Below are 14,349 nucleotides of genomic sequence, written 5' to 3' on the forward strand. Positions count from 1 at the left end.
TCAGATGCAAACATTTTGTTCATTCCATCCCCACAAGTCACAGAGAAGATGTACCATGTTTTTCACCAGTTGATCTGGTGGGCAGGGAGATAGTGGCCCATGGAACAAGACGCACAGCCCACTCAGGCAAGTGTCCAGAAGAGCTTTCCCACAGGACAGAATCATTTATGATAAGCTACATAGGGCTTATCCGCACTTCCTCTTGTTCCACTGCTTCCCCGCCACCCAGGGGAATCCACTCTTTAGCGCTCATTCAGAGCAAATGGCAATTTAGGTTTTCTTCAGATTTCCATTTCTTCCGATCAACAGCTAAAGAGCGGGTTTTCCCTTGGAATGGAGGTAAGGGGAAAACCACTTTCTAGGCACGGCACAAGCGGAAATGTGGATAAGCCCTTAGTGGGGTTGGTGGCATTTTACCAGACAAGACCTGATAAAATGGTTTTTAAAAACCATTTGCACAGAAGATTTTTTCCCCTTCCGACTTTGCTTCTCCACTCTGTGTCCACCTGGTTTCCTCAATCTCTGTGATGATGAGGGGAAGCGAGCCAAGATGGAAAATGATTTAGGAAAGACTCACTCAGCAGGAAGACACCAGGTCCTGGGAAAGAAGTTAAATTCCTTCGGAAAAAGCTTTAGCATCCTGCCCATGTTCCTGGCCAGAAGATCCTTCCTACAGATTTCCAACATCCCAGGGAAATGGTTTATTTTCTAGAAAAGGAGTCCAAGACAAAAGCCTGATTGTTGTCTAGGCCTTCGGATCTTTCTCATGAATGAATAAATGAAGGTAGATGTTTTAGCTCCACCACTTCAGAAGAAACACCAAGTACCTGGTAAGGTTTCATTTCTAGCACCCGTTCCAGTGAGACAGAAAAATCTGTCCAATACAGAGTCCAATCATCAACTTCAGATGCCTCCCGGAGGCCACACATCATAGCAGCCCGTCGCACTACATCATAGAAGAGAGAATGGTGTCATCAGCATTTAATAGATACATCTGCAAGAGGAAACATCGGGTGGGGAGGCTTGTTCAACTCAGAGGGTCACATCAAATACACATCTAAATCTAAAATGCTGCCGCTAAGTTGTACATATTTTAATTGCATGAAATGAATGTAAGAGATGATAATTTGCTTGAGCCTGGGAGATGCCAAGATACAGTTGGTAGATACGTAATATTTATTCTGTATCATAACATTTCCCCCTGCAAATTCCTACCCTAGCCTTCATTTAATATATATTCCACTTCACATGCCAAAGAAAAGCTCTTTAACAAACATTAGGCTGCCCTTGAAAAAATATCAATATTTTTAGAAGTAACGATAATTCAAAAAATGCAATGTATGCGGCTGTGTTTTTAACTTACATGTTTGTTACTACAGTATATTTTCAACTGCAGTTGTGACCCCCCCCCCTCCTCTATATATATACAGTACATTGGTAAAAATATCTGGTCTTAACAAAATTCCAATTTAAGTCAAGAGACACGTTAAAGTTGCTCCCTAGTGCAAATGGTGCTTTTCTCACTGTTTACAAGGGTGAATGAGACATAAAGCCAATCTATTATTTCACAACTGGGGACAAAGAAGGGCACTCACCACTCTCGTACTTGCAGTTGGTCAGATTTATCACTGGTCATCTGGAAAACAGAAAAAAGAAGAAGAAAGACAGAGGCAGACAGGCAAAACCAATTCATGGTCTTATTGCAAAGCACCTGAGTACCTTCTGGGACCTCTTTTGAGATTTAAGCCTTAGCCTCCAGGTGTAGATGGTTCAAGTACCACATTGCCTATGAACTCACAGGGAGCGCCATAACTATGATGTAGACTGGAAGGTGAGAGGCGGTGGGGGGGGGCATTGGGATTGCACAGGGTGCTGCTGAAATTTGAGACCCCGAGGTCTGCCACTGGGGTTGTGGGTGTGTTGCTGCGAGTCTAATGAGTTTAATAAATAAAAAATATACAAAATAATTAGCTTCTAAGCAGTCTGAGTAAGTCACCAAATGTCATGTCAGCAAGAAATATGCTGCCAGATCAGGACAATTGCTGCTATAGAGAAATATTCACCTTCTCCTCCATATGACCCCAGGAATGGCTGCACAAACCTGTGACCCTTTCCTTCGGAAGCCTGTCTGTATATCCGTAACAATATTATATTGACGATTTTTCGAAAAGCCTTGCAAATAAGCAGCAATGCTTTATTATTATTATTATTATTAGTCTGCTGCGCTCCATCTCTCCTGTAGCAACCCACTACATTTCGATGCTCCATCATTCCCCCACAAGCCCCCTTTCTCATCTGCATGCAATTCCTTATATCTTATGGCTATCAGGAAAACGCTTAACTACAGGGCTGTTTTAGAATTAGAACCAGAAACGAGCTGAATCTTTTCAGACAGTGACAGATGCTGGTGGGAGTTTAGCAAAGTGTACAAGCTTCCTGCTCTCAAATGGGGCGCAGAGCTTTCCCCCTTGGCCTTGCAATGATTGCACCAGGCTATAGCACCATAGCTGGAGACTAAAAACGATGCAGTGATCAAGATTTATTTCAAAGGTGCTTGCTCGCCGATCTCTGCAGTCTCAGAGTGAGTACATGACACCCAGGGCCTTGGGTTGAGGTATCAGATGAACCACAAACAGTACGGTTCATTTGGCAGAGAAGCTGCCTTGCCCTAAGGCCAATTGGCATGCAACTAGATTGCCAACAGCCAAACCTCAAACAGATTGGAAATTGCTATAGACAGCAGAATGGTGAGGAAACAGTGAGGAAAGCCAGTTGAATTTGAATGATACACCTGCGTTCAGCTCATCACTCAGAACTGAAACTCGGAAAGGCCCCAGACTACGTTAAGGATACATCAATATGCATGCTGAGCATTTGGAATGGACTGACATGATTGATTAGGAGGAAGTGGCGGACCTACATTTTGGGGGCTTGAACTGTTATGGGGCCCCTTTGCAACCAGGTTTAGGGGCCCTGAAACTTAAATTTCAATAGTTTCATAGAAGATTCACCCCTGGTGGGAGGTGTATTAATATATGCTCTTTTATTCACTAATTTCCTCTTAGCACAATACTGTTTGCCTGGTTTTCTCCCACTGCATTTGTATTGCACCCCTCCCCTTTCTCATTATTACCCACAAAAGTTTGCAATGCCTCCTGGTTAGTGCCTCGTATATTTTTATGACTTTCAGAATTACATTCCCTTGTCCACATCCAGATGCCCCAAGTGCTTTCAATACTTATTTCTAACCTCCTTTTCTTCTTTCTCTTCTTCACAGCGGTGTTGGACCCAGAGCACAAAATTTTTCTGCTCTCTTCTTCACACACCGCTGTTTCCTGATCTGTGGCATCCAGTGCACTTTCCTCTCTTTCCAGGCCACTTGGAAGGAACTCTAAGTCGGACACATCCTTCTCACCCAGCTCTTCCAGCTCTTGCCTCTCTGTGTGAAATGAACCACACCTTCGTGCTGAATCTGATACCCTCATCCTGTTAGTAAAAAGAAAAAAAGGCAAAGAAGTAAATTGGATCCACATTCCTATCCACTTTGTCTGCAGGTCCAAGGAGTTCCTTGTTAAACAAATAAAAAGACATATTAATATGTCTTTGTTGATCTCTCCTTAATTGCCTGGACCTATACAAATTCCTCTGTATTTTGATAAGATCACCTCCATCAGAAGGCAAGTGCAGTCATGCAACATCTCTCTTTCCATTAATAACGATATCCATGTGAATGGACAAAGAAATGTACTATGACTCTCAGTCCTTTTACTGTCATGTTCACCATAAAGTGAATTCACCCTAACACAGGCATTAGAGCTATAAGCATCCTTCTTATGACAGCCAGTGCATTTTAAATAGCTTACCCCTGCTCATCTCTATGGGTTCAGTCCCTCCTTAGAGTCTAGAGTGCAATGTTATAGGCCAAAAGAACATGCACTTCACTTGAATGCCACCTCAGTACTGACATCTGATAAGCTGAATGAGAGAACCCTGGGTCTATCGAATCTACAGGATGAAACTTGAATCTAACAGTTCAAGTTCTCCTGCAAGCAAGCAGTTCAAAGGGAAGTTAAGATACAGCAAATGTTTTATCTGGGATCTGTGCATTTCATGGGTGGGGTTGATATTAATCGTACACCATCAAACATGCTTTTCTCCTAGGAAACTAGACCCTGTATGATAGAAAAGTTAGTTAACTTGTTCATCTACAAGAACTTTGTAGCAGGACCCTCGAAATGCCTGGATAAACAAGAGTGACACTGACATGTAGCTATTCACACAGCTATTCCTTGGATAGAGAGACCTTGTGGAGAGAAAAAATACAGTGGTACCTCGGGTTACATACGCTTCAGGTTACATACGCTTCAGGTTACATACTCCGCTAACCCAGAAATAACGCTTCAGGTTAAGAACCTTGCTTCAGGATAAGAACAGAAATCGTGCTCTGGCGGCGCAGCAGCAGCAGCGGGATGCCCCATTAGCTAAAGTGGTGCTTCAGGTTAAGAACAGTTTCAGGTTAAGAATGGACCTCCGGAACGAATTAAGTACGTAACCAGAGGTACCACTGTATGGAGTTCTACTTAAGGTCAGAAACCAACCAACTCCTAACAAATTTTTTAAATCCCCACTCTTCAAAAATATTCCTAAAATATTTGGGTGATCAGAAGTTTAAAGAAAGGGAAGAAGAGAATGCTGATTTGGAGAGAAATTACTGAATTTGTAAAACAAGGCATTTCAGAGATGTTGTGTAAATGAGATCCTCTGTGTTGTCAGGCTTTGTTTGGCAAATAAAACCCAACAGTTTTGCCTAAAGCAGAGGTTATGCTAACATGTGACGATGTGAAGGATTTCACAGAGCACATTAAGGGTAAAGGGACCCCTGACCGTTAGGTCCTGTCGCAGACTCTGGGGTTGCGGTGCTCATCTCGCCGAGGGAGCCGGCGTACAGCTTTTAAGGCCGATTAATTTTAATAATCAGAAGCAGAAAGCCCTGAAACATATCAAAGTGAAGTGTAAATATTTTAGCTCCCCCCCACACCCTCAGCAGAAGGGAACAAAACTCAGGCCACCTTCTCCTGCCCCACACAGAAAAAGACAAGTCCTGCACAGGACAAAGCAAGGTTGGAGCTCTGACTCCCTCCAGTTTCTTCCACAGAAGCGTAGAACAGAAGAAGAAGAAGAAGAAGAAGAAGAAGAAGAAGAAGAAGAAGAAGAAGAAGAAGAGTTTGGATTTGATATCCCGCTTTTCACTACCCGAAGGAGTCTCAAAGCGGCTAACATTCTCCTTTCCCTTCCACCCCCACAACAAACACTCTGTGAGGTGAGTGGGGCTGAGAGACTTCAGAGAAGTGTGACTAGCCCAAGGTCACCCAGCAGCTGCATGTGGAGGAGTGGAGACACGAACCCGGTTCCCCAGATAACGAGTCTACCGCTCTTAACCACTACACCACACTGGCACACTGGCACACTACACCACACTGGCACACAGGGAGGTCACTTCTGAACAACCTGTTTATTGAGCATTAATCCTGATTTGTTTGCATGGAGATCAGGTTGCTGGCTATTTAATGAGCATTCCTTCTCATTTATTTGTGGGGAGGTCAGATGGTGCTGCAGAAAAGCAAGGATTTTCCTACACTTTCCAGTGCACCTTCCTGCCATTTTCCTTATCACAAAAGTCCGATCTTTGGGGGAAAGCAGGTTTGTTGCACAACATCTCACAAGCAGCTATAACTGTGCAATCTGAATCTGCTGAGGTGTGACTGAACCCGACCCGACAACAGTGACAGTCTGGAAATGCCTGGAGTGAGAAAGCTAGATTTCTGCCCAAGTCCCCCAAAGGACTGTACATCCTGGTTCTGATTCATTCATTCTTTTAGAACAGAGGATTTCAACCCTTTTTGAGTCCACAGCTCCCTTGACCAACAACATTCTTTCTGCGGCACCCCGGCGGGGCTCAGGAGCCCAGTTATGTCACCCCACACCTGCAAAGCTGGCAGCCTCTCACCCTTTTTTGAACACTTTCCCTTGTGGAGGGTTTGCTCAGCCTCCTCTCCCCTCTCCTCTGCGGAGCCACTGCTGCCCTCCCCGGTCTCTGAGCTGCCCCCCACCGCCCCAAAGAGAGGTGCCTCCTCACACTGCCCCACAGGGGCCTGGGACTTGTCTCTCCATTCCCAACAGCAAGGGTTGGCAAACTAGCTGGCTGGGCTCGCTTGCTTGCTTGCTCCGAGGCCGCCTCAGCTCCTGGCAACCAGCACCCCCTGGCCAGCCCCAGAGGCACCGTTTGCCTGGGGAGCTTGTAGTCAGGGCTGCTGCAACAAACAGTCACACAAGCCTTTGGGAGGCAGAGACACGAGAAGGCATCAGAGGAGGGAGGGAAGGAAAGAGGGACAGAGGCCAGCGTTGCCCACGGCACACCGGACCACTATTCAAGGCACTCCAGGATGCCACAGCACACTGGTTCAAAACCACTGATTTACTACATTCTTATAACATCCCTCATTAAAAATTTCAGGGCAATCCACAACAATATAAATACATTCTTAATAAAATGTACATCAACACACGCAGAAAGCCAAACAATGACTACAAGCTTGGTATTAAAAACTAGCAAATTGGTTTGCCCCAAATTCTATTCATTCATGATCAGAGGTCTGTGCTCACAAACACTGCCTGCAAAGCTCTAAATTGCAATTAGAACATGTTAAAACCTCACTGACACTTATTGAGCAAATTGTTCCTTATCTTTGTGGGATGGTTTAGTAGTACAGTAGTATTTCATCCTAAAAAATGAGATTTTGAAGTATATATATATATATATATATATATATATATATATATATATTAGGGAACCGATCCTTTAAATAATATCATCGTGGTGCACTATGTAGACATCTAATACAAAGGTTAAAAAGTACTGTATAGACATTGGCCTGAGTTGCAATAATTTGTGCCAGAATTATTAACTGTTAATTTCTCTAGGGAATTTCTTATAGTAAGTATATTAAATAGTAGTGAAGTTGCAAATAGTTGAAAAGGCATAGTTCTTTCATTCTTAAAAGTTGTCGCAACTACTCTCAAACTTGACACAGCTTTGAATACTAAACAAACACTCTGAATAAATGCAATTGACATTTTATTTCGTGCAACTATAACGCTGCAGAGCAAAAACAATAATAAACAGAAGTAAGCACCATTGCTTTCAACAGGACTTCTGACATGTATGTACTGTATAAGACTGCACAGTTAGGCTGCAATCCTGAAGATAGTCATTTGGAAGTAACTGCTACTTAAATCAACGGGAATTGTATCTGATTAAACACTGTTAGAATTGAAGGCCATTTTGGGGAGGGGGAGGGGAATGCTAACATCTGGGGAAGGAGTCTATTTTTAGTGTTTAAGGTAGTCACCTGAAGTGGTACTGTATATGACTTTGGACTCCCAATATATTGAAAAACCACCAGAAAAACACACACAGAGAATGTTAGACAAGTGAGCAAACAGATGTTAATCTAAACATAATGCTGTGATGCTCTCTCTCATATGCATAACTCTTGCATTTGCTAAAACGAACCTGATCCTCTGCCTCCATTCCTCACCACGGACTTTAGGGTCTTCCCAGATCTGTTCATAAGGCAAAGAATATCTTGTTGCAGTTGCCATCTTGAGGTCTCTAAGCAGGATAAAAAAGCAAACACAAGTACAAGTCTCAGCCAATGAGATAACAAACAGCTTTGAATACAGGACTGGAGTAGTGACAGACTCTGGCACAAATCAGGAGTCATTACAAAATAATAATCAGTGGACACACTATGAAGGAAAGCCAGCAGAATCTGTCCCACTGTCACCAAGGAAATGTTTGTTTGTTTCATTAATGGTTGTCTGGACTTGTCTTTCCATTATTGACCATTGTTGATACTAGACTGACAACACCGTATCACGTGTTCACAATTTTCAAATGATAAAAGTTTGTTTTTTTAAAAAAAGTCTGAAAGCGTATCTTACCAATATTATTTTCGGGAACTCAGTAAAACATGCTTTTAAAAAACATTTTAACTGCTTGGATGAAGAAAGGTTTTCCTGGTGTGCGATGTGCAAATCCTGCAGCTTTATATTAGAATAAATGAGCTGAACACTTAAATTGATGACAAAGTATTACTTCACCACTAATATCTAGGCAAGCAAATGGGTAAAAAAAACCTACACACATCATATAAATCCAATATTATTACTGCATGACAATGTAAAAATTGTCTGCTGAAAGTAGATCACAGTCTCTTGGAAGTTGGCCACCCCTGGTATAAGACATGTAACTAGAATAAAAATTAAAAAAAAAATGTCAAGCAAATAATTGTAATAACTACCGTAATAAAGCACTGCTATAATTATATATAATTTTCCTAAAATTTTGGTTTCATTCGCCTTTCCGTGCTGAAATGTCACAACCTGAACGACTATGGCTTGCCCCCCCCCCCACGTTTTGATCCTGCGTACGCCCCTGAGAGAGGCTGCCAGCTCTGCAGGTGTGGGGTGACGTAACTGGGCTCCTGAGCCCTGCCGGGGTGCCGCAGAAAGAATGTAGTTGGTCAAGGAAGCCATGGACTCAAAAGGGTTGAAAACCTCCACTATATAGGAGTTTTTAAAAAAATTGTTTAATGTTTTTATATATGTTGGAAGCTGCCCAGAGTGGCTGGGGCAATCCCCTTGCTTCTTGTGCTCCATTCTATTTTATTTATTTATTTATACTTTTCAAGTTTATACATTTCACTAATTTGACAACCATTTACAACCAATTCCTTCCCCCTCTTTCTGTGGTTCCTTAAATTTATTTTTAATATCTTCTGCATATCCAAATTAACTTTATTTACCCATTTATTCATCTTCTTTAAAATATAAACTCTTATGAAACTGCAGGTTATTACAACAATCCTGCCAGTGTTCTTATCTGTTTACAATTTATCTGTAAATATTCAATAAACCATTTCCATTCTAAATCGTGGTTGCTGTGTCCTCTGCAGCTGCCCCCAGGGCTCTGCCCCCAGTGCGACCAAACCAGTCAAGCTCCCCTAAATCCACCTCTGCTAAGTTATATTGTGTCACACTGAGATGGGAGGGGAAATACTGTACCAATATTAGCTGTGATGTCTGTAGTGCTTTTTAAACGTTGGGAGGCTTGGGAAATATAGAATGGGATCTGTTAGGGCTTGCTGTTATGACTTCCTCTGGTGAAAGTGGGGCTGGAGACAAGAGTTAGGGGACATAAATAAACAGGCGCTATCAGCTCTCAGTTACTAAGGGCCGGGGAAGGCAATAACTGGGAAACTATCATGGCTCCACTCTGGTTAAAAGAACGAAATATATGAAGGGGAGCAATAAAAACACAGTGAGTCTATATTAACAGGAAAGCAATTGATTTGGGACAGGCTGTCAACTTGCTAAGTGTAAGGGTGGGAGGCAGGGCTGGATTTAGTTTTGATGAGGCCCTAAGCTACTGAAGGTAATGGGGCCCTTTATATGTCCAGCTGTCCTTTGTCAACAACAAATGGTTGCTGTTTTTTGTGTTGAATTTACGGACCTAATAGGTATCGAAAGCCATTTGCACATAACTATATATATATATATATATATATATATATATATGGGATGCGGGTGGCGCTGTGGTCTAAACCACTGAGGCTTGCCAAATCCCTGTGACGGGGTGAGCTCCCGTTGCGCCTCGGTCCCAGCTCCTGCCCACCTAGCAGTTCGAAAGCACGTCAAAGTGCAAGTAGATAAATAGGTACCGCTCTGGCGGGAACGTAAACGGCGTTTCCGTGTGCTGCTCTGGTTCGCCAGAAGCGGCTTAGTCATGCTGGCCACATGACCCGGAAGCTGTATGCCGGCTCCCTCGGCCAGTAAAGCGAGATGAGTGCCCCAACCCCAGAGTCATCTGCGACTGGACCTAACATTCAGGGGTCCCTTTACACACACACACACACACACACACACACACGTGTTATTTTTGAATTGAAATACAATTAAGAAGTATATTAATAGTGAAATGGGGGGGGGAAGAGAGTGGGGCCCTAAGCTATAGCTTGGTTTAGCTTATACTGTACCTAAATGCAGGCACTGGGAGGGAACAGGCTGCATACACACCAGATTTAAAGCAGTCACACAGATAGACACAAAATCCTGGGAATTGTAGTCTACCCCCAAAGCGACAATTCCCACTACCCATAACAAACTATAATTCCCTTGATTATTTGAGCTGGGGTCGGGGGATCTGTGCTTTTCAACGGACGGTGTGCACGCAGCAAAATATAAAGGGCGGAAGAGCCTAGCAGCCAACACTGCATTTTCGTGTTTAACAACTATTGCAATCTGCTCACGATCAGGCAGGCTAAAAGGGAGCTGATTTGGAGAGTCGTGACAAGGCAGCAAACTGTTGCTTCATTTTATTTTTGTCGTTGTAATTTTGCTACCAAGAAGTGGGGAAGGCGGGAGAGGTGCTTGTGGGACTCTCTGCCCTAAGGAACCAGAATTAACTGTACATTCCTTTCGTGCTAATGCGCCTCAACTGGTGAGAGAAAGGGCGGCATTTGCTGCTCCGCCAGAGGCAGTAAAATGTATTTCAGTCAGCCATAGCTGAGGAGGGTTTCTACACAGCACAGGGCAGCCACACGCGCAAAGCAACTACTGCAGCCTCCATTACCGAAGCCAAGCGCCTCTCGCTTTTTTGCCATGGAGAAGGCGGGGCTTGGTTTCAGTGGGGGCGTGGCCTCCAACCCTATTGCTGCCTCTGCGTTTCATTCTGCTGCCCCCGCCCAACCGCCTTTCGTCCTCCCTTTCCCCCGCATTGCTCTCAACCAACCTGCGCCGACCCCGCCTACAGACAAACCTCGCTCTTCCTTTGCTCCGCCTCATCTTGCGTAATTGGCTGGAACTGGATCCGAAACTGGATTCCATTTGGCCCCCAAAAAAAGCCCAGCCCCCAAAGCGTGCTGCTTTTCCATTGGCCTAAACTACATCCTTGGAGTGACAACAAATCGGAAATGGCGATGGAAAAAACCAGGGCGGAAACGTAGTTGTCATGGGGACGGCTTGGCGGCTGCGGCCTAGGCGCCCTCCCTAGTGCAAGGGCGCCTGCGCGCGGGATTCCATCGTCCCCTCCCCCCCTCCCCTCCCGGCCAGGCGTCTTCTTTAATGCAGCGATTCCCCAATCTTGCACATGCGTACTTTCGGTTCCAACGGAATACGCTCCGAGAACTTTTCCTACGGTTTATCCCCGCTGCATAAACATTAGCCTCGAGGACGAACTACCGCTGCCTCTCTCTCCCCTTCGCTTCCCTCGCTGGGCACGGTTGGAAGGCGTAGCCAATCAGAGATCCTGAAGGACCGGCTAATTTGAATAGAGATGAATTCTTTGCATTTCCTCCTTCTTGAATGGATCGCAGATAGAAAGGAAGAAAGACTAGGGGAGAGATGTGTAGTTTTGCTAGAGAGAATTGCCTCTCTCTTTTTCCACTCCGAAACCCTGTTTGCAAATGCTGAAACGAGGGTTTAGCCCCTTTGCTGATAATTTCCTGGCGGCAGTACAGTACAGTGGTACCTTGGTTCTCAAACTTAATCCGTTCCGGAAGTCTGCCAAAACCAAAGCATTCCAAAACCAAGGCACGCTTTCCCATAGAAAGTAATGCAAAACGGATTAATTGGGTCCAGACTTTTAAAAACAACCCCTAAAAAAAGCAATTTAACATGAATTTTACTATCTAACGAAACCATTGATCCATAAAATGAAAGCAATAATCAATGTACTTCAGTATGAAATAAATAAGACCGTATTGTAGATGATAAAAATTATAAATTTTCTTACCTACACTAATGATAGTCATTGTTTGGATGGGGGGCTTTTATCCATTTCCACAGTCACACAAATCAGTAGCTGAACTGGGTTCAGTCACAAGAACAAATTAACCAAAAAAGCCTCGAAAACAAACATGCAAAATAAATAGTAAAAACAAAAGTGCTAAACTTAATCCGTTCTGGAAGTCCGTTTGACTTCCAAAATGTTCGAAAACCAAGGCGCTGTGCTGAAGAAAAGTGGTGCCTTTATTAAACACCTGACCATTTTATCACAGCATAAGGTTCTTGTGGACTAATGAAATTTTGCAAGCCCAGGGTTCCCAGGCTGGTCTAGGGGCCACCAAGGAATCTGCGAGTTTCATTCAGGGTGGGGTGTCAGTAAAAAAAAAAAAAAGTTTAAAATCAAACAGCAACCAGCCAGCACATAACTATTCTTGCTTGAATGTTTAGATACAAAATGTCATTTCACAGCTTTGTTAAACACACACTCCATCTCTTCACTTCCTATTCCTATAGCAACCCAGACCTAGTCATGGTTAGAGTATAGATCCATTAAGTTAGTTTAAAAATAATTATTATTTTTTATCAGACAGCACAGTCCTAACCATGTCCACTTAGAAATGAGTTCCATGGAATTCAATTGGACTTACGCACAGATAAGTGAGGTTAGGATTGCAACCTTAGTCTGGATCCAACCTCTTCTGGTGACCATAATTGTAATGTTTTATTTTGAAATCTTTAAGATAATATTTTAGTCTTCTGTTATGTTGCTTTGACTGTATACTCTATATTTGACTTTCTTCAGATTGTTTTGTTTATGTTTTATTTAATATGCTGTAAAACGCTTTGAGATTTTTCTTAAAAATATAAAGCGTTATAGAAATTTAAACATAAATAAAAATAAATTGTGAGCCCCTTCTATGCCCCTTTGAGAATAAAATCAGCTTACAGCTTAATATATAAAAGCTATTACTTTTAGAAGGAAAGGCTATCTCTAATATTTTATTTTTCATTTCATATTACAGGGTTAAACTTGAACTGAAACAAATACATAAACAGCAATTGCATGGGATGCACTTTTTGCAAATTGAGACAAGAATACCACCACATTTAATCATGAGTACTTTATATCAGTCAATCCTGTGAACTGGTTAACGTTTCTATAGTTTTTGTGAATTTGATGCCAGACTTGTGTTGAGTGATAATCAGAAAACCACCACCAGGCTGAAACCAATGGGATTTAAAAAATAATTATTATTGATTCTACTCTTTACTTGTATGAATGCTAATTTCTATGATTGACAGCAGAAAAGAAATAAACTCTATAGAAATGTAGGTTTTGTCTTTGGTCTTTTGTTGCTATATTTCACATGCCTTATTACTAGCTCTGCAGGCTCTTAAGCATTTTATTAAAAAAATATATATATATATTAAAGCAGCCTGGTAAAACTGAAGTGAGACTGGTTCCACTCCACTTTCCCAAAGAGGCTCTAAGGATCTCAAAGAGTGGTCTTCTTTGTGGTATGGCAAACCTCTTTCGAAACTGAGGGGAGTTTTACAAGCAATTTGTGTTGTTAGGGAGTTTCTTGTTCAGGGCAGCAGCGGTTTAAACAGCAAAGGATGCCCAAGCCCATGTAAACTGTGAACACCTAAAAGTAGTTCATTGGATCTTCTTGATCATTAAATTTCTGCCCCATCCTTTTGGCCTTCAAAAAGACATCTTGAAAAGCAACTTTATACAGCAGGAAGTAAAAGAAAGGAGGGGGGAGCATTGCTCTTATCCATAAAGCTCTGTGGTTTGCCCAAGATTTACAAGCATGCAGAGTGCGATTGTGTAAACTGTGGTACATTCTGCCTTTATCCTCCTTCAACCTTCCCGGTGATGTTATCCTGCCATTTCCTACTATGAAATTCCCCACCCCCTCTGAAGTATGAAAGGGGTCAGGTGACGCTAACCCTCCACACAACAGCTGCTTTCCCATTACCAACTGTTCAGATTTCCTAGCTCCTGCTCAGGGTCTCCCTCCCCTGTGTGCTACCAATCTATGTTGCTTGATACATGCTGCAGACTTGCCGTCCCCAAGGAGTGATGGAGTGATGGAAATGAGGGAGAGCATGCAAGGCAGAACTGCACAGATTTACAGTGCTCACAGGGTTTCCATTAAAATCCTTGACAACTTGTAATTGATGAGAGAGCCCTCCTGCTTCACTAATAGCCCAGATCCTACTCCCATGATGCTGTCTTTGGAAGGAAAGGGGGGGGGGAGAGGCTGGGCTAGACCATTGCAGTTAGCTCTGCTAGCAAAGTGTTAGAAATCTGGCCTGGCTTTCCAAGCCAATTGAGTGTTTGCAAGCCACATTCTTTGATTGAGAAGAGGCTTTGCATTTCATCATGCCGACTCCTCCTTTTGGAACACGAAATCTACAAGTCCATTGATGAAATAATGCGTAAGTTGATACAGAGTTCTTGCAAAGCAGATCTCTCTCCACAGATTTGTCCCAGTC

General features: G+C 43.0%; 1 protein-coding gene across 5 annotated transcripts in view; it reads right to left on the reverse strand.

Annotated features, from left to right (window-relative positions):
* The window catches only part of TTLL6 (tubulin tyrosine ligase like 6), a 35,482-nt gene extending 24,535 nt beyond the window's left edge, over window positions 1–10,947 (reverse strand). The window contains exons 1-6 of one of the 5 annotated variants that reach the window (XM_033170502.1): window positions 10,853–10,947; window positions 7,574–7,672; window positions 3,250–3,486; window positions 1,596–1,633; window positions 828–946; window positions 578–708 (exon numbers count right to left, since the gene is read on the reverse strand). In XM_033170502.1, coding sequence (XP_033026393.1) covers window positions 578–708; window positions 828–946; window positions 1,596–1,633; window positions 3,250–3,486; window positions 7,574–7,672; window positions 10,853–10,947 — 719 coding nt within the window. Of the gene's footprint in view, window positions 1–577; window positions 709–827; window positions 995–1,595; window positions 1,786–3,249; window positions 3,487–7,573; window positions 7,673–10,852 lie in introns of those variants that run through there. The other 4 variants (XM_033170503.1, XM_033170505.1, XM_033170507.1 and 1 more) reach the window with 4 other exon arrangements.
* Window positions 10,948–14,349: the final 3,402 nt, after the last annotated feature.

This window comes from Lacerta agilis, chromosome 14 (genome assembly GCF_009819535.1).
Source record: "Lacerta agilis isolate rLacAgi1 chromosome 14, rLacAgi1.pri, whole genome shotgun sequence".
Taxonomy (NCBI): domain Eukaryota; kingdom Metazoa; phylum Chordata; class Lepidosauria; order Squamata; family Lacertidae; genus Lacerta; species Lacerta agilis.